This window comes from Tachyglossus aculeatus, chromosome 15, assembly GCF_015852505.1.
Source record: "Tachyglossus aculeatus isolate mTacAcu1 chromosome 15, mTacAcu1.pri, whole genome shotgun sequence".
Taxonomy (NCBI): domain Eukaryota; kingdom Metazoa; phylum Chordata; class Mammalia; order Monotremata; family Tachyglossidae; genus Tachyglossus; species Tachyglossus aculeatus.
The window spans coordinates 16,626,209-16,645,275 of record NC_052080.1 but is presented as its reverse complement, the minus strand read 5'-3'; the positions used below and the strand labels follow the sequence as shown (position 1 = coordinate 16,645,275).

Sequence of the window (19,067 nt, the reverse complement as noted above, 5' to 3'; positions counted from 1 at the left end):
GGCAGCTGGACTGAGAGGGAGCGAGGAGCCCAAATGGGGCATGATAATAATAATAATAATAATAATTATGATATTTGTTAAGTGCCTACTATGTTCCAGGCACTGTACTAAGCGCTGGGGTGGAGACGAGCTAATCGGGTCAGACACGGTCCCTGTCATCATCATCATCATCAGTCGTATTTATTGAGCACTTACTATGTGCAGAGCACTGTACTAAGCTCTTGGGAAGTACAAATTGGCAACATACAGAGACAGTCCCTACCCAACAGTGGGCTTACAGTCTAAAAGACTGTGCCATGTGGGGCTCGCAGTCTCAATCCCCATTTTACAGATGAGGTCAGTGAGGTCCAGAGAGGCAAAGTGACTTGCCCAGCAGACAAGTGCCAGAATTAGAACCCGTGACTTCTGACTCCCAGTCCCGTGCCCTATCCACTAGGCCATGTCGCTACTGAAGGTGGAGAGGGAGCGGCTCAGCCGGGAGCCCCTCCATGGGGTGGAAGGGAGCAGAGGCGACCGGCCGGCCAATCCAAGAAATGTTTTCCGTGTCCTGCACGCTGGCGGCCTCAAGACACATGGCAGAACTCGCAGCCAGAGGATTTGAGGCCGCAGACATCTGAGGAATGCGAGCTGAGGCCCAGGCAGGAAGGGGCGGCCGCCGGGAGGAATTCTCGGGCTGGAACGGTCCCTCTGGAAGCAGCCGGAGGCCGGCCCGGCCTGGCCCCGGGTGTTCTGGGTCCCGAGGAGCGCTGGGTTCTGGGCCAGGCTGCCCCGGAGAGGTGGGGAGTGGGAGGGGTCCCGTTTCCCCTCCTCCCCCCAGCCCAAACTGAGAGGACAGGATCCCATAGGGGACAGCCATCCCACCCCGCCCACTTCCATGGAGTCCGCGAGGAGGCTTCAACTACAGTCCAAGTACCTCAGCTGTTTAACATGGCCTCCGGGAGCCGGGGCAGGAAGCTGAGCAGATCGCCCACGCCAAACGGGGCAGGAGAGGAGAGACATTTCACGCTCCAAACTCCGTCTAACTCTTCAGCCGGCTAACAGCGGCCGGAGAGGACGCTAGTCTTTCTAGCCGTAGGGCAGCACAGTGGGGCTGAAAAGCATTTAGTGAATAGAGCACGGGTCTGGGCGTCAGAAGGACCTGAGTTCTAATCCTGACTCTGCCACGTGCCTGCCTGTGTGATCTTGGGCAAGTCACTTCACTTCTCTGGGCCACAGGTCCCTCATCTGTCAAATGAGGATTAAGACTGTGAGCCCCACGTGGGACAACCTGATTTACTTGTGTCCACCCCAGCACTTAATACAGTGCCTGGCACAGAGTAAGTGCTTAACAAATATCTCAGTGATTATTAAAGCTGGTGGAGTGCATGTTGCGTCTTGGGGCCCTCTGTCAGACAGGCCTGAGGGTCTACTTGAGGGACTGAAATTCTGAGAGAAAGGGCTGGTTTTTCTTAACTTCCATGTGCCCTCCAGGGCCAAACTGTATGGACCCTGGGATTGGGCTCCTTGGTACCCCTCTCCCTGCCCCTATTAGTAGTGGGTGAGGGGCCTTGACAAAGCAGTGAAAACCCCCAACTTGCCACTCACCTGTCCATCAGGCACAGGTCCTGACCTGGTGTTTCCTGGGCCACCCGACATCGCCCTCGTTGCTAGCTTTGCCCAAGCGGGGGTCCGTTGTCCGTCCAAATTTCCCTGGAAAATGATCTTCAAACCTGTCAGGACAGAACCCGTAGGTGGAAAACGTGAGGCAGGAGAGTGGGGTAGGAGTTCAGAGTCCCTCTTGGCCTCTCCCGCTTTGGAACCAGGGCTGGAGATCCTGCCCACCTTCCCAACTTCCTCCCACAACCCCCCGGCACTGGATTGACGGACTATAAAGCTCCGGCTTAGAGAGGGTGCTTTGCCTCTTTCTCATCCAGGAAGACCCCAGATGTCCAAAGGCTTCTGGGATGCATCAGGACAACCTGCCAATCCAAGCCCCCAACCATCTAGAAGGAGAGCTGACTACCCATCCTTGTCCCGGAACAAGGTGGGAGGTGGACATCTGGATTTGATTAATCAATCGATCGATCAATCATATTTATTGATAATAATAATAATTGTAGTTATTTATCAAGTGCTTATTACGTGCCAGGCACTGAACTAAGTAAGCCTTGGGGTAGATGCGACCTAGTCAGATTGTAGGTACCACATTTTACATTTTACAAATGAGGGAACGGAGGCAATCAATCAGTGGTCTTTATTGAGCACTTAATATGTACAGAGCACTGTATGCAAAGAAGCAAAGTGACTCACCCAAGATCACACGTGATTAGAACCCAGATCCTTCCGACTCCCTGGCTCGGGCTCAATCCACCCACTAGGCCCCGTGCTGCCTTTCATTCTTTCATTCAATCGTATTTATTGAGCACTTACTGGGTACACAGCACTGTACTAAGTGCTTTCACACTAAGACTTACACCTGTTCCTTTCAGGCTGAAGGAAACCAGGGATTCTTGCCACTTCTCCGCTGTTTCCCCTATCCCTAATCTACGTGAATGTCTTTCTCTCCCTGTAGACTGTAAAATAATAATACTACTAATAATAATCATGACGGTATTCGGTAAGCACGTAGTACAGTGCTTTGCACTCAATAAATACGATTGAAAAAATATGATTGAAAAGTTACAGATGCACATATGGTTCTCACACACATTCACACACATAGAGGCAGGCCCGTCCCTCTCCGTATGCTCGCCCGAAGCAGGTCGGACGTGCATAACTGCGGTCTGAAAGGATCGTGCCGAATTCACGAGGAGAGGAAGATCTCGTCTGGGGGCCCGGCCTGTCAGCGAGTCTTCGGGGAGATTTAACAGGTCGCAGCTGTAGAGAGATCTCGCCTGCCACGAAGTATTTCCCAGGGGCCTCTGATCCAGCGAGCTCGGGAAAACAGCCGTAAGGAGTGTCGCCTTTCCTGCGGAAGCTCATGGCCTCCTCCCGACCAAACCTCCTGCCTTCATAGGAGTCAGGGCAGGGCCGGGGCAGAGCCCGTGAGTCCGGGCATTTTTCCACAAAACGGCCCGTGTCACGCTGAGGGCCTGGCCCAAGGTGTGTGGCATCACGGGTGACGCCGGGGCGGTCAGTGGCCTTTGGGTCAAAAGCTGGGACACCTGGGCCTCGACTCAGTCGATCAATCTTATATTTCTTTCCCTTTCCTTTTGGTAATAAGGTGAGGGGAAGAATAAGGGGCGAGTAGGAGGAGTGTGGTCGTAGAGTTTCCGCCCCACTCCGGGAGCCGGGGACAACAGTGCTACCACTCCCAGGATGCTGTGAGATCGAGACCGAGGATGTACTTAGTACGCTCCGTCCTGGACGAGGATGGGCAACCGTTTAAGAGCAGTTGGCCATGGATGCAAGAGAGATTGAGTAGTGGACTTGGGACAGTCCCAATTCTGGGACATTTGTAATTATAATAATGAGGAGCAACATGGCCTTGAGGATAGAGCCCCGGCCTAGGAGTCAGAAGGAACTGGGTCAAGCGCACTTGTCTGCTGTGTGACCTTGGGCAAGTCACTTTACTTCTCTGGGCCTCAGTTACCTCATCTGGAAAATACGGATTAAGCATATGTAGGACGGAACTGTGTCCAACCCGATTTGCTTGTATCCATCCCAACACTTATTCATTCATTCATTCAGTCATATTTATTGAGTGCCTACTGTGTGCAGAGCACTATACTAAGCGCTTGGGAAATACAAGCCGGCAACATATAGAGACGGTCCCTACCGAACAACGGGCTCACAGTCTAGAAGGGGGAGACAGACAACAGAACAAAACATGTAGACAGGTGTCGAAACCGTCAGAACAAATAGAATTAAAGCTATTTGCACATCATTAACAAAATAAATAGTAAATATATGCAAGTAATAAATAGAGTAGTAAATCTATATGGCACTTAATGGCACATAGAACTTAACAAATACCAGAATTATTATTAATTATTAGCACTGTGCTAAACATTGGCTTAGATAGAAGATAATCAGGCCCCATATGGAGCTCACAGAGTAAGTAGGAGGAAGAACAAACGTTGAATCCCCATTTTGCAGATGAGGGAACTGAGGCACAGAGAAGTAAAACGACTTGCCTGAGGTCACACAGCAGGTATGTGATGGAGCAAGGACTAGAACTCAGGTCTGTTGACTCCAGACCTGAGCTCTCTCCTCATCTGGCCTGAATCCCAGCTTGCAGAAATCCTAGGCCTTTACCACCTAAATGGGGCCATATGGTCAGCACACTTTCAAAAACAGATGCTAAAGTTGAGATTCTTTAGTCCGGGGAAGAAAAGAGTGAGAAGAACTTGAACAGTGTTTTGCCAGCCCTTGAAAGGTTTCTACTGAGGGGGAACAGATACTCCGTTTCCACAGAATACTGCACAAGAGGAGACCGCTTTAATTAAAGCAGGAGGAATTTCAGGTGGACACGAGGCAGAACTTTCCTCCTTAAGCAGAGCTATAGAACCTTGGAAAAGGGAGAGTTTTGGAGTCTCGATTCCTGAAAATGGAAGAGAGGAGGAACTTCTCCCAGCGGGAGGTCAGCATATGGAATACGTTGCCACAGGAAGTTGTGCAGGATGAAAATTGTTCAGGAAACAGACCGCATGGGCCTCTATTCAGCAACTCAAGCGGTGAATCACCTTGTCCCTTCGCTACTCTCCTACTACAGCCCAGGGTCCACACTTTGTTCCTCTAATGCCAACCTTCTCGCTTTACCTCAATCCCTTCTCTCTTGCTGCCGATCTCTCACCCATGCCTGCCTCTGGCCTGGAACGCCCACCTTCCTCATATCCGACAGACAATGACTCTCCCCCCACTTCGAAGTCTTATCGAAGACACGTCTCCTTCAAGAGGCTTTCTCTGACTAAGCCCTCCTTTCCTCTTCTCCCACTCCCCTCTGCATCACCCTGACTTGCTCCTTTATTCTTCCCCATTCCCGGCCCTACAGCGCTTGTGTCCAGATCTGTAATGTATTTATTTATATTAATGTCTGTCTCCACCTCTAGACTATAAACTCACTGTGGGCAGGGAATGTGTCTGTTAGATTGTTAGATTGTACTCTCCCCAGCGCTTAGTACAGTGCTCTGCACACTGTAAGCACTCAGTAAATACGATTGACCGACTGACTGACAGGAAGGCCTTCTTCTTGGTTTAAAAAAGTCAACTCCATCCCCGAAGCCTCAGGGCCAGGGGAGGAACATGAGCTGGATTACTGAGGGAAGGTGGGGAATGGGTACTTGGGGGGTCAGTCACCCCAGGACGGAGTGATATCAGTCAGGTTCGCCCAGGATGTGGTCGCTGCTAAAAGCGATGGGGGTGGGGAGGGAGGGAGTGCCCCACTTGACCCCCGGGTCCTGCCCACCCCCCGGGCTGGATGACCCTGAGTGCTGAGTAAGTTCGGCAGCCTGTGTTTCCTGAGGAAACTTGACCGTGATACAGGAAGGAGGCCACTGAATATTCCAGCTGTCTTGGATCTGGGCCTGACAGGGTGCCAGGAAACCCACCGGGGGCGGATGCCAAGCCCCGAGGGCACAGACAGGATGGGATCGCCCCCGGCTCCCCGGGCCGGGCTGGCTTTTGTTGGCTTCACTGGAAGCCGGCACAGTCTGGGCAGCAGCGGGGACCTGGATGCGCCTGGGAAGCAGGTGACTCAGTCGTTCACCACATCACTGACTGTCGTCGTTGCCCTAATCTCCGACTGTCTCCTGTTCATCATCATTATTATTAGTAAGGTACTCGGGAAGCGCTTACTATGTGCCAGGCACTGTTCTAAGAGCTGAGACAGACACAACTTAATCAAGTGGAAACTTAATCCGTGCTCGGTGGAAAGAGCCCTGGCTTTGGAGTCGGAGGTCATGGGTTCAATCCCGGCTCCACCAACTGTCAGCTGTGTGACTTCGGGCAAGTCACTTCACTTCTCTGGGCCTCAGTTACCTCATCTGCAAAATGGGGATTAAAACTGAGAGCCCCCGGTGGGACAATCTGATCACCTTGTAACCTTCCCAGTGCTTAGAACAGTGCTTTGCATATAGTAAGTGCTTAGCAAATACCATCATCATTATTATTATTAAGTTGGACCCAGTCCAAATGCTAAGTGCTGAAATAGATACAAGGTTAATAGTTCAGATGCCGTTCCTGTCCCATCTGGGACTTGCAGTTAATCTGACTCCCATTTTCCAGAAGATTTTTTTTATTATTAATTTTTTTATTAATGTATCTGTTAAGCACTTACTATGTGCCAGGGTCTGTACTAAGTGCTAGGGTAGAAACAAGATAACCAGGTCACACACACTCCCTGTCCCACATGGGGCTCACAGTCTTAATCCCCCTTTTATCAATGAGGTAACCGAGACATAGAGAAATTAAGTATCTTGCCCAAGCTCATTCAGCTGGTCTCCTGACTTCCTTTCTCTTTCCACTAGGACACTGTTCAGTGCGACCCAGATATTTCTTTGTTTTTATTTTTCCAGGATTTTGATAAACACACCAGGCCTCTCCACGGCTCCTTCTCCTTCCCCCCTTTCAATCTCCTCCCCCACCGCACACCAACAGGCTCTCTCTTTCCCCTTTATAGACCCATAAACACACGTGTCCACCCCTTTCCCCTGGTCTTGAGTCTATCTCTGGCCGGGCTAGGAGCCAGCCTCTGCCCACTTCCTGCTCTGGTAGGAATTCAGCACCAGGATGGCGGGAGTTGGGAGGTGAGTTTTTCATTACGGCATTTAAGTGCTTCCCATGCGCTAGGCACTCTACTAAGCATTAGGGTAGATACAAGATAATCAGGTCGGACACAGTCCCTGTCCCACATGGGGATCCCGGTCTTAACCTCCTTTTTAAGTGACTGGCCCAAGGTCACCCAGAAGACAAGTGGATTGGAACCCAGGTCCTCTGACTCCCAGCCCTGTGCTCTCCACTAGGTCATGCTGCTTCTTCAGGTCTCAGATTGCACCAGTTGGTTTCCCCCAGGGTTGGCAAATATAGATTGCTCACTGCCTCTCGCTCCTCAAGAACTCCAGTTCTGCATCAAACAGAAACTCCTTATTATCAGCTTTAAAGCAGTCAATCCCCTTACCCCCTCCTACCTCACCTCGCTCTTCTCCTACTCCAGTCCAGCCCACACACTTCACTGCTCTGATATTAACCTTCTCACTCTACCTCAATCTTGTCCATCTCAGCACGGACCTCTCACCCTCATCCCGCCTCTGGCCTAGACCGCCCCTCCCTCTTCACATCTGACAGTGACTCTCCCCTCTTTCAAAGCCTTATTGAAGTCACATCTCCTCCGAGAGGCCTTCTCTGGCTAAGCCCTCCTTTCCTCTTCTCCCACTCCCTTCTGCCTCCTTTTCACTTGGATTTTCTCCCTTTATAATGATATAATAATGATGATGGCATTTGTTAAGCTCTTACTTTGTGCAAAGCACTGTTCTAAGCGCTGGGGGAATACAAGGTGATCAGGTTGTCCCACAGGCTCACAGTCGTAATCCCTATTTTACAGATGCGGTAACAGAGGTTCAGAGAAGTTAAGTGACTTGCCCAAGGTCACACACACAGCAGACATGTGGCGGAGCCGGGATTCAAACCCATGACCTCTGACTCCAAAGCCTGTGGTCTTTCCATTGAGCCACGCTGCTTTATTCTCCCCTCCCTCAGCCCCCCGGCACTTACCTTCCTCTCCCCCTCACCCCCCTCTCCATCCCCCGCATCTTATCTCCTTCCCTTCCCACAGCACCTGTATATATGTATATATGTTTGTACATGTTTATTACTCTATTTATTTATTTATTTTACTTGTACCTATCTGTTCTATTTATTTTATTTTGTTAGTATGTTTGGTTTTGTTCTCTGTCTCCCCCTTCTAGACAGTGAGCCCACTGTTGGGTAGGGACCGTCTCTATATGTTGCCAGCTTGTACTTCCCAAGCGCTTAGTACAGTGCTCTGCACACAGTAAGTGCTCAATAAATACAATTGATTGATTGATTACGTACGTATCTGTAATTTATTTATATTAATGTCCGTCTCCCCCTCTAGACTGTAAGCTCGTGGTGGGCAGGGAACATGGCCCTTCCCTCCTGAAGAGAATAGTCCCGCCTCTCCGCCTTGGAGCAGGCTGGCCTCAGGAGTCTGGAACATGCCCTCCCAGCAGGGTCCTTCCAGGAGGCTGGGGGTCCGGCCGGGGTGGGGCAGGAAACGAGTAAATCAAAGCAGATCCGCAAACCCAGTGTGTCAAAACTGCAGCGGGATTACCGTGGCTGCTTCCTCTGGAGAGACCTCATTTTGCAACCCGAGCGTCTCCCGGCCCGCCCGACTCCCCGTCTCTTATCGATTCTCCTCTCTGTAATGGAAACAGCGGGCACTCCGGTAAATGGGCTGAGAGGCTGCCAGTTGCTGGAGAGCTTGGTCAGTTGACCGCGTCTTCCAGCACTCTGCCTCCCTGGATAGAGGGGAACGAGCCATCCATCCATCCCAGAGGCTCTCACGGGACCAAGAGAGGATTGCGGGTCCGGGGTCCGCCCATTAGGCCACACTGCTTCTTTGAGAGTTTTGGGAGAAACCCTCTCCCCCTCATCCCACCCCTCCGGCCGTCAGATAGCAGTTGGGAATGACTCACTTGCATAATCTAGATCAGAGATCACCTAATAATATAATAATCGTGAAGCTCTTACTCTGTGCCAAGCACTGAGGTAGACACAAGATAATCAGTTCCTATCCCACACAGGGCTCACCGTCTAGAGAAGTGGGAGAGCGAGTATTGAATCCTCGTTTTACAGATAAGGAAACTAAGGCCCAGAGAAGTGAAGTTACTGGCTTCAGGACACACAGCAGGCAAGTGGCGGAGCCAGGATAAGAACCCAGGTCCTCTGGTTTTGGATCTGTGCCCTTTCCACTAGGCTCTCACTACCTATTTCTTTCTCTGATCGCCAAGGTTATTTTTAGCTGGCAGAGGCAGTAATTAGCTTGTCGATACAAGGCAGTACATGAAAAAGAGTAAGTGCTTAAAAACTACTCCAATTACTATTAGTAGTATTAAGTAGAAAGGGGCAGGGTCTGCTGGGAGAGCCAGAGTAGGATTCTGGGAAATTGCTGAGCCTCCTTAAGGGTGGAATAATAGTAATAATACTACTAATAATAATGGTAGAGTACTGACCTGGGAGTCAGATAACCTGGAGTTGAAATTTTATAAATATTTATTTATTTATTTTACTTGTACATATCTATTCTATTTATTTTATTTTGTTAATATGTTTGGTTTTGTTCTCTGTCTCCCCCTTCTAGACTGTGAGCCCACTGTTGGGCAGGGACTGTCTCTGTATGTTGCCAACTTGTACTTCCCAAGTGCTCAGTACAGTGCTCTGCACACAGTAAGCGCTCAATAAATATGATTGATTGATTGATTGATTAACTTCTCTCTGCCTCAGTTTCCTCACCTCCTCCCTCCACCTTAGACTGTGAGTCCCATGTAGGACAGGGACTGTGTCCCACCTGATTTTCTTGCATTCTCCCTGGTGCACAGTAGAAAGCTCAGCACAGAAAATGCACTTAACAAATACTGCAATTGTTATCACGCTATTATCAGTATTTTTATTACTATATGCCAGGTACTAGGGTAGATACAGTGCAATCATATCAGACACAGTCTGTTGTAATGTACTTTCCCAGGTGCTTAGTACAGTGCTCTGCACAAGGTAAGTACCTAATAAATATGATTGAATGAATGAATGAATAACACAGTTCCCACCCGACGGGGCACACAGCCTTAATAGGAGGGAGAACAGGTATTAAATCCCCATTTTTCAGAAGAGCTTGACCTTGGGCGAGTCACTTAACTTCTCTGTGCCTCAGTTACCTCATCTGTAAAATGGGGATTAAAAATGTGAGCCCCACGTGGGACAACATATATCTACCCCAGTACTTAGAATAGTGCTTGGTGCATTGTAAGCCCTTAACAATTATTATTATTATTATTAGTAGTAGTAGTAGTAGTAGTAGTAATAGTAGTAGTAGTAGTATCATCATCATCATCATCATCATTAGAGGAAGCTGAGGCCCAGAGAAGTTGAATGACTCACCTAAGGTCAAACAGCAGACAAGTGGTGGAGCTGGGATTGGAACCCAAATCTCCCGACTCCAATAAGCCACCACCACTCATATTGTACACTTGTTGTATCATGCCGGGCAGAATTCCAAAACCCTGGAATTTTGACCTGGTCAGAATACAACCCACAACCCTGCTCTTACATGCCCTTTCCATGTGGGAATTCCTGTCAAATGTGAATTAGCAAGAATGATGACATCCCAAACCAGGGGAAGATTAGCATCAGCCCTCGGGATAAGTATCTGAGATGTTTTTCCCTCTCCCTAAATCCCAGGGCCCAGATTTGCAAATTACTTTGAATACCTGCATGCTAATTCCCACGGAGCCGCCTGCTCAGATGGGAGAGGAACGAGGGTTGATATGGCCACTGCTTCAGTGAATCAGTCAATTGTATTTATTAAACGTTTATTGTGTACAGAACACTGCACTAAGCACTTGGGAGAATACAATACAACCATGCAGCAGACACATTCCCTGCCCACAGTGAGTTTATAGTCCAGAGGGGAAGAGAGACATCGATGTAAATAAATAAACATACAGATGTAATAAATAAATTACAGATATAATAAATGATTTATATCGATGCCTGTCCCTCTAGATTGCAAGCTCGTTTTGGGTGGGGATTGTGTCTGTGCATTGTGATAGCGTACTCTCCCAAGGGCTTGGTACAGTGCTCTGCACACAGTAAACCCTCAATATATATGACTGATTGGTTGCCACCCTGGTTCCTCTTCTATTTTTTCAAGGTATTAAGCGATTGCTATATGCCCGGTGCTGGGATAGATGCACGTTAATGAGGTTGGACACAGTCCCTGTCCCACAGAGGGCTCACAGTCTTAATCCCCATTTACCAGATGAGGTAATTAAGGCCCAGAATAGTGTAGCGACTGGTCCAAGGTCACCCAGCGGAGAAGTGGGAGAGCCGGGATTAGAACCCAATCCTTTTGATTCCCAGTCCCGGGCTGCAGCCATGCTGCCTCTCTGGGCTAACTTTTCCCGGGTCTCAGTTTCTCTGTGGCACTTGGGGCTATCCCTGCTCATCCTGGCAATAACCGGCCGGGGTCTGGCTCCCGCCAGTGATGTCACAATTCCCGGTCTCCTCCGGGTCAAACTCGGTGCCAGGGAGAAAACAGGCTCAGGGATCCAACCGGAGGCAAGGGGGAAGCATGTAGGGGATCCAAACTGTCCCCTGCCATGCCCGCTGGAGCGGGGTGACGGGCGAGGGGGACCTGTGGGCTGACCCCTCCTAGGGATGAACTAGAGACCTCTGAAGCTGCAGGGGGATGACCAGGATGGCTCGGTGAGTGTGGAGCTGGCATTGGGGGTGGGGGGAATGGGACAGTGTCAAGGCCAGTACTGAAATCACCCCCCCCCCCCCCCCCCCGTCCCGAGACAGCGTGAGCCCCCTTCTGCAGTCACCTTAGGGACTTCAGGGAGGGTCTCTGGCAGCTGCTAGATCACGTGGCTTAGTGGATAGAGCACGGGCCTGGGAGGTGAAAGGATCTGAGTTCTAATCCCTGCTCTGCCACTTGTTTGCTGGGTGACCTTGGGTAAATCACTTCACTTCTCTAGGCCTCAGTTATCTCAGCTGGAAAATGGGAATTAAGGTTGTGAGCCCCACGTGGGACAGGGACTGTATCCAGCCCAGTTACCTTGTATTTTACCCCAGCACTTAGTACAGTGCCTGGCACATAGTAAGTGCTTAACAAATACCACAGTTGTCATTGTCATTACCAACTCTATTTTACTGGACTCTCCCATGTGCTTAGTACAGTGAGAAGCAGCATAGCTCAGTGGAAAGAGCACGGGCTTTGGAGTCAGAGGTCACGGGTTCAAATCCTGGCTCTGCTAATTGTCAGCTGTGTGACTTTGGGCAAGTCATTTCACTTCTCTGTGCCTGTTACCTCATCTGTAAAATAGGGATCAAGATTGTGAGCCCCCTGTGGGACAACCTTATCACCTTGTAACCTCCCAAGCGCTTAGAACAGTGCTTTGCACACAGTAAGCACTTACTAAATGTCATTATTATTATTATTATTATCATTATTATTATTATTATTATTATTACAGTGCTCAATACAGGGCAGAAGCTCAATAGATAGCACCGATCAATCGAATGATTGTTTGGTGAGGGTGTTGCAGTTGGGGAAGGAGGCTGGTCAGCTCTGACATTCTGGCTTGTCCAGTGCACTAAATGGCAGAGGTGGAGGTCCAGGGGGTACATGGGGATAAGCCCCCCAGGCTTCCCCACCTCATGCCAGAATCTGGGGAGCCACACGGATCGGATTGGTACAGGGATCGAATAATGAGAGCATTGGAGATTCCCCTTATTCCGCTTGTCCTGGAGGAGAGGAACTCCATCCCACCCTGACCTCAGTCAGTGGAATTCCTGTCAAGACACCGTGACTGACAAGATGTCCCCTTTCCTGGGGTCCTCGCATCAAACCCCCAGAGTGGCCTCCCCCTTTCCAGCCCTGGGCTTCTGGACTGGGGTATCTGTTCTACTAACAACAACCGTGGTGGGATTTGTTAAGCGCTTACTCTGTGTCAAGCACTGTTCTAAGTGCTGGAGTAGTTACAAGTTAATCAAGTCGGACACGGCCCCTGTCCCACATGGAGCTCACAGTCTAAGGGGGAGGGAGAACAGATGTGGAATCCTCATTTCGCTGATGAGCGAACTGAGGCACAGAGAAGTGCAATGATTTGTCCAAGCAGACTAGTTGGAGAGCTGGGATTAGAACCCAGGACTCCAGACACCCCATGCTGTGATCTTTCTATTAGGCTGTGCTGCTTCTCAAAGGTCGTGCCATCCCCCTGTAGTCTGACACGCCACCAATTAGTTGACTTTTTGTCTACTTATAGGATTCACTTGAAGTGGCCCTTTTCCATCCCATAACTCCCTCGTAACCCTCTTTTTCCTCCTCCTCCTCTTCCTCCACCTTTTTTTTTTAAAATGGTGTTTGTTAAATGCTTTTACTAGGTGCCAGGCACCGTTCTAAGTGCTGGGGTAGACACAGGTTAATTAGGGTGGATACGGTCCCTGTCCCACAGCCCTATTACTTCTAATAAAATAACAAGCTGTTCCAATATTCTAATCATGAATCACTAGATCTAGCCCAATCAGGACATGGTCCACTTGGTGTCTTCCTCTTCCACAAAATAATAATTATAATAATAATTGTGGTATTTCATAAGCACTTACTCTGTGCCAGGCACCGTAATAAGTGCTGGGGTAGATACGGGCAACCTTGGTAAGTCTCTTCACTTCTCTGGGCCTCAGTTACTTCATTTGTAAAATGGGGATTAAGACTGTGAGCCCCACTGATCTATGTATATTTGGACTCAGGGAGAGGTTGAACTGAGAACTTCAGTGCTTAGTGGATGAGGATTCAAGTACATTGGTGTCCCAGTAAGGGCGAAATAGGATGGAGAAATGAGAGATGAATGAGGGAAGACATCCTGGAGCATATGTAATTTAAAAAGGGCTTTGAAGATGCGGAAAGCAGATGTCTGCTGCATGTTAAGGGGCGTGGAACTTCCAGGCAGGAATAATTGTAACACACCCCTTCTGGATAGCAACTCTTTAATATATCCATGATCCTCTAGGCCTGATTCCTGCTGGGCCCTCCTGTGTGAGGAGAGGGTGGGTTCCCTCAGCAGGGCTGTGTTAATCCAGAGCCAATAAATTAGCTTTCCAGGTTTTCCTTACATCTGACTCCTGAGATAGGGACAGGCTAATGATAAGTCTCAGCCTCAGGAACACTTCAGGCCATAAGAGAGGGGACTCTTGTCTATCATCCTTCTGCCCCACAGAAAGGGGACCCTTATCTTCTTATCTTATCTCCTGCCCCTCATCCCCACAGAGAGGATACTCTTATCTCCCATTATTATTATTATTATTATTAATAATAATCATAATGATGGTATTTGTTAAGCTCTTACTATGTGCCAAGCACTATTCTAAACTCTGGGGTAGATACAAGGTTATCAGGTTGTCTCACATGGGGCTCACAGTCTTAATCCCCTTTTTACAGATGAGGTAACTGAGACACAGAGCAGTTAAGTGACCTGCCCAAAGCCACACAGCTGACAAGTGGAGGAGCCGGGATTAGAACCCACGACTTCTGACTCCCAACCCTGGACTCTTTCCACTAAGCCACGCTGCTTCTCATTTCTATGCTCCCTTTGGACGGGACTCATAATTCCCCACCCTCTGCCCCACAGAGAGGATACTTTTATCTTCCAACCCCCTGGCACACAGAAAGAGCCTCTTATCTCACACCCCTATGAGTGCTCCCTAAAAAGTGGATTCATCCTTCAGTCCCACAGAGAGGGCACTATTATCTCCCATTCTTCTGCCCCGAAGAGAAGGCACTTCATCTCCCATCCCTTTGCCACGCAGAGAGGGCACTCATCTCCCATCCCTGTGGCCCATAGAGGGGACAGGTAGGGGGCTGTTACTACTCAGGGGTCCTCAAAGCCCTCCTTTTCCCCATCAGTCCAGAGAACCTCCCTGTCCGGCGGTTGTGAAAGAACTCCAGCTGATACTTCTGCCTAATGTGAAATTTTCTGCCCACTACAGTGGGAACTGGAGAGGGGCAAAAACCCACCACCTGGAAGCGGTGCCAGCAAGTGAAGGCCAGGCGAGCCCTGTGGGAGGTCGAGGACGAGAACTTGGGCTGGGTCGTTTCTTGTATCGGCCTGGCTCCGGGCCAGGGGAGATGGAGAAAACACATGCTGTTAGCATTGTGATCGTCTGAATGGCAGTCTGTTCCCGCTGCCAGCCTCCGTGACATCACTCGCTTTCAGGCGGCCGAATACCTAAGCTGGCTGGCTCCCTGCCCACCCCTGGAGGCCATTTTGCCGATCAAATTCGAGGCCCTGTAAGTCCCGCCGAGGCCTCCTTGATGGAGGGGCTGGGGGATAGGATACCTAAGTCCCACAGAAAGGACACTCTTATCTCCCATCCCTCTGCCCCACACAGAGGGGACTAATCTCCCATACGTCTCTGCACCGCAGAAGGGGGAATTCATCTTCCATCCTTCTGCCCCACATAGAGGGCATTCCCACCTTCCATCCCCCTGCCACACAGAGAGGACACTCCTCTCCCATCCTTCTGCCCTACAGAGAGGGGACTCTTATCTTCTACCTCCCTGACTCCCACAGCTATGACCCCTAGAGAGTAATAATAATGACGGCATTTATTAAGCACTTACTATGTGCAAAGCACTGTTCCAATCGCTGGGAAGGTTACAAGGTGATCAGGTTGTCCCACGGGGGGCTCACAGTCTTAATCCCCCTTTTACAGATGAGGTCTCTGAGGCCCAGAGAAGTGAAGTGACTTGCCCTAAGTCACACAGCTGACAAGTGGCAGAGCCAGGATTTGAACCCATGACCTCTGACTCCAAAACCCGGGCTCTCTCCATTGAGCCACGCTGCTTCTCTAGAACAGTGCTCTCCCACAGTAAGTGCTCCGTAAACACCACTGTCTGCCGACTCCGTTATATTGTACTCTCCCAAGCACTTAGTACAGTGCTGTGCACACAGTGAGTGCTCAATAAATACCACCGAATGACTGATCGATCGAACCACAGCAGTCACCGTGGCTCAGTGGCAAGAGCCCGGGCTTGGGAGTCAGAGGTCATGGGTTCAAATTCCGCCTCTGCTGCTTGTCAGCTGTGTGACTTTGGGCAAGTCACTTCACTTCTCTGGGCCTCAGTTATCTCATCTGTAAAATGGGGATTAAGATTGTGAGCCCCACATGGGACCACCTGATCACCTTGTATCCTCCCCAGCGCTTAGAACAGTGCTTTCCACATAGTAAGTGCTTAACAAATACCAAAATCGTTATTATTAATATTATTCTCTCGGCTGGGGAAGTCGTGAGGGGTTAATCGAACATCTTTCCCCATTCACCCCCAGCGGCAGCAGTGGCAACGAGAGCTTGTTGCTGTACTTTCGATGGAATGGTCCAGGACGCCAGTCCTTGCTTAGTGACCACGTGACTTGCAGCAGCTGGGGTAAGTAATGGCCCAGGGCCAAAGGACCAAAACCACTTCCTTCCCCTCTCTACTTGTCCCTCCCGCCCTTCCTCTTCAGAGAAGCAGCATCGCCCGGAGAAAAGAGCACAGGCTTGGGAGTCAGAAGGACCTGACTTCTAATCCTGGCTCTGCCACTTCATTCAGTCATATTTATTGAGCGCTTACTATGTGCAGAGCACTTTGCTGTGAGCACTTGGGTAAATCACTTCACTTCTCTGTTCCCTCAGCTTAATCCCTCAGGGGATTAAGACTGTGAGCCCCACATGGGACAGGGACTGTGTCCAACCCGATTTGCCTGTATCCACCTCAGCGCTTGAAACAGCACTTAGTAAGCGCTTAACAAGTGTCACAATTATTATTATTCTTATCCTTATTTCTCTCTTCCTTCCTCTCCTACTGCAGTGCCAACCCTATTGAAAACTGTATCCTTTCTTTCAAAACTTGCACTTCTTCCCAGTCTTTTCCAGTTCATTTACTCATCTGTGTTTATTTTCTAGACCAAGTCACTCTTCACTAGGGTACATTTATCAGTGTATGCTGCGCCCTGTTAGACTAAGAAAGTAGAGAGTTGTCAGGAAGGGAGATGGCTGTGGCAGAGCAATTAGAAGTCTCGGAACTCCCAGGGCTGTCAATCGATCCATCAATTAAGCTGTAGCATTTTTTGAGCACTTAATCCGTACAAACCAATCAATAGATATTATTTATTGAGAGCTTATTTTGTGCAGATTATTGTTATAGACACTTGGGAGAGTATGATAGAGTCAGAATATGCAATTTATTCTATCAAGTAGTTTACAGTCTAAGATGGGAGACCGACATTAAAATACATTCTCCGTAGGAGGGAAATAGAATATATAAGCTATGCCCATAATTGCTTATTTGCCGTTGGGAGGATGGATATAAGTAGTATAGCTTAGTGGAAAGAGCATGAGCTTGGGTTCTATTTTCAGCCCTGCCAAGTGCCTGCTCTGGTCTTTGTCTCTCCCCTCAGTCTCTCTCTCCCTTCAGCCTCTCTTGGTCTCTGCGTCTCTCTCTCTCTCTCTCTCTCTCTCTCTCTCTCTCTCTCTCTCACACACACACACACACACACACACACACACAATGCTCCGCCCTCTTGGCCAGGCCTATGGAAATCTTTTCCCCCATGTGTCACCCAGTTATGGAAAGCAGCTGGATTTCACTGCCCTATGCCTGTTTCTTCGTCAGTAAAATGAGGATTCAATTCCTGTCCTCCTTCTTACTTTGATTGTGAGCCCCATGTGGGACGGTTTCTATGTCCAGCCTGATTAACTTGTGTCTACCCCAGTGCTTGGCACATACTGAGAACTTAACCACAATTATCACAATTATTATGATGATTATTATGAAGTGGGGAGAGAAGAGCTTCCTCAGGCAAGGCTTCCTGGAGAAGACGTGATCTCAGGAGGGCTTTGTAAGTGGAGAGAGTAGTGACCAGCCAGATATGAAGGGGAAGGGAGTTCTTGGGCAAGATGGGGATGGGAGCAGAAGGATGGGAACGGGAATGGTGAGGATGAGGCATGGTGAGTGATTATCTTGAGAAGAAGCAGGACTGCAAGTTGCAGTGTAGTGGGAGAAGAGAGTGGAGAAGTAGGAAGGAGAGAGAAAGAGAGCTGAGAATTAATCACTGGAAAAGCTGTTCCCTCAAAGACATTCCCGACTATGTTTCCAGGATTCTCTCCTGGCTATCTGCCCCAAGGGATCGCAGAGTTTTGGCAGGGCACTGCCAATCTCTGGGGAGCTGCTTTCAGAGGGCAGATTTCAACCTGGGCTCCTCGATACCCGAGGGTGCTGTCCCTGACGGGGCCATATCGTTCAACCACCAGTTGGCTGCTCTCCCCTGCCCCTCCAACCTTGTCATTTGGGAAGCACAGGGGGTCTGGACGATCCATCGGGCTCCTGGGGGAATGGAAAGCCCTGAGAATTGGACAACATTCCATCTGCTTTCCTTAACTGGGTGACACATGAGGAAAAGGGTTTCCACAGGCCTGGCCAAGAGGGTGGAGCACTGAGTCTTTGTTAATGTGTATGTGTGTGTTTGAGAGAGAGAGAGAGAGAGAGAGAGAGAGAGAGAGACTGACAGAGACTGAGAGAGAGACAGAGGGGAGAGACAAAGACCAACAGAAAGGGGTTGAGAGTGAGACAGATTGGGAAATAAAGACCGGGAGGCAGGGAGGCAGAAGAGGGAAAGCGACTGACAGAAGAGGAGAGAGACTGAAGGAGAGGGAAAGAGATGGGAGAGAAAAAGAGAGCCAGAGAGGGGAGATTGGGAGAGAGGGAGAACTAAAAGAAGGGGAGAAAGATATGAGAGAGAGACTGACTGAGAGGGGAGACAGATGGAGATGAGAGAGACCAACTAGAGAAAGGGAGAGAAATGTAGATGCAGAGAGCAGGGGGAAGAGAGAGATAGCTGGAGATAGAGAGAGGGGGAGAAAGAGAGAGAGGGAACTGCTCTCCAGAACCAAAGTTGCTGAGCTCAGACCTGGTTTACTCCGCGTTTCTGACGAGTGACGGGGACAAGCCCTGGTGTTTATTCTCAGCCATATTTCCTGTGCCTGAGTCCATGTGGTGCTAAACCCTTCCAGATTTCTGGATCAGTCACTGCCTCTCTAGCAGAGGAAGAGAAAAGCTTTCAGTCTTGGGGTCTCCCATCCCTGGATTTCAGCTCAGATCAGGGATGGGAGATTGGGACCCCCCCATACCCACCTGGCCCCTCTAGCTGGCCAAAACCAGCAAGCACCCTCGCCTGGCCTGGCGTGGGGTCTGGGGGCCAGGTTTACCCCAGGGTCTGTCTGGGGGAGCAGTGGAGAGGAGAGAGAGCATCAACGGTCTAGTGGAAAGATCGCAGGCTAGGGAGTCGGAGGTCATGGATTCTAATCCCAGCTCCGCC

The 19,067-nt window shown here is 49.6% G+C and overlaps 1 protein-coding gene across 2 annotated transcripts in view; it reads left to right on the top strand.

Moving 5' to 3' along the window:
* The first annotated feature begins 11,264 nt into the window (after positions 1 to 11,264).
* CDRT4 (CMT1A duplicated region transcript 4) overlaps positions 11,265 to 19,067 on the top strand; it is a 28,721-nt gene continuing 20,918 nt past the window's right edge. The window contains exons 1-2 of one of the 2 annotated variants that reach the window (XM_038757487.1): positions 11,265 to 11,418; positions 16,044 to 16,138. In XM_038757487.1, the coding sequence (XP_038613415.1) occupies positions 11,402 to 11,418; positions 16,044 to 16,138 (112 nt within the window). In that variant the 5' untranslated portion in view covers positions 11,265 to 11,401. Of the gene's footprint in view, positions 11,419 to 16,040; positions 16,139 to 19,067 lie in introns of both variants that reach the window. The other variant, XM_038757486.1, reaches the window with a different exon arrangement.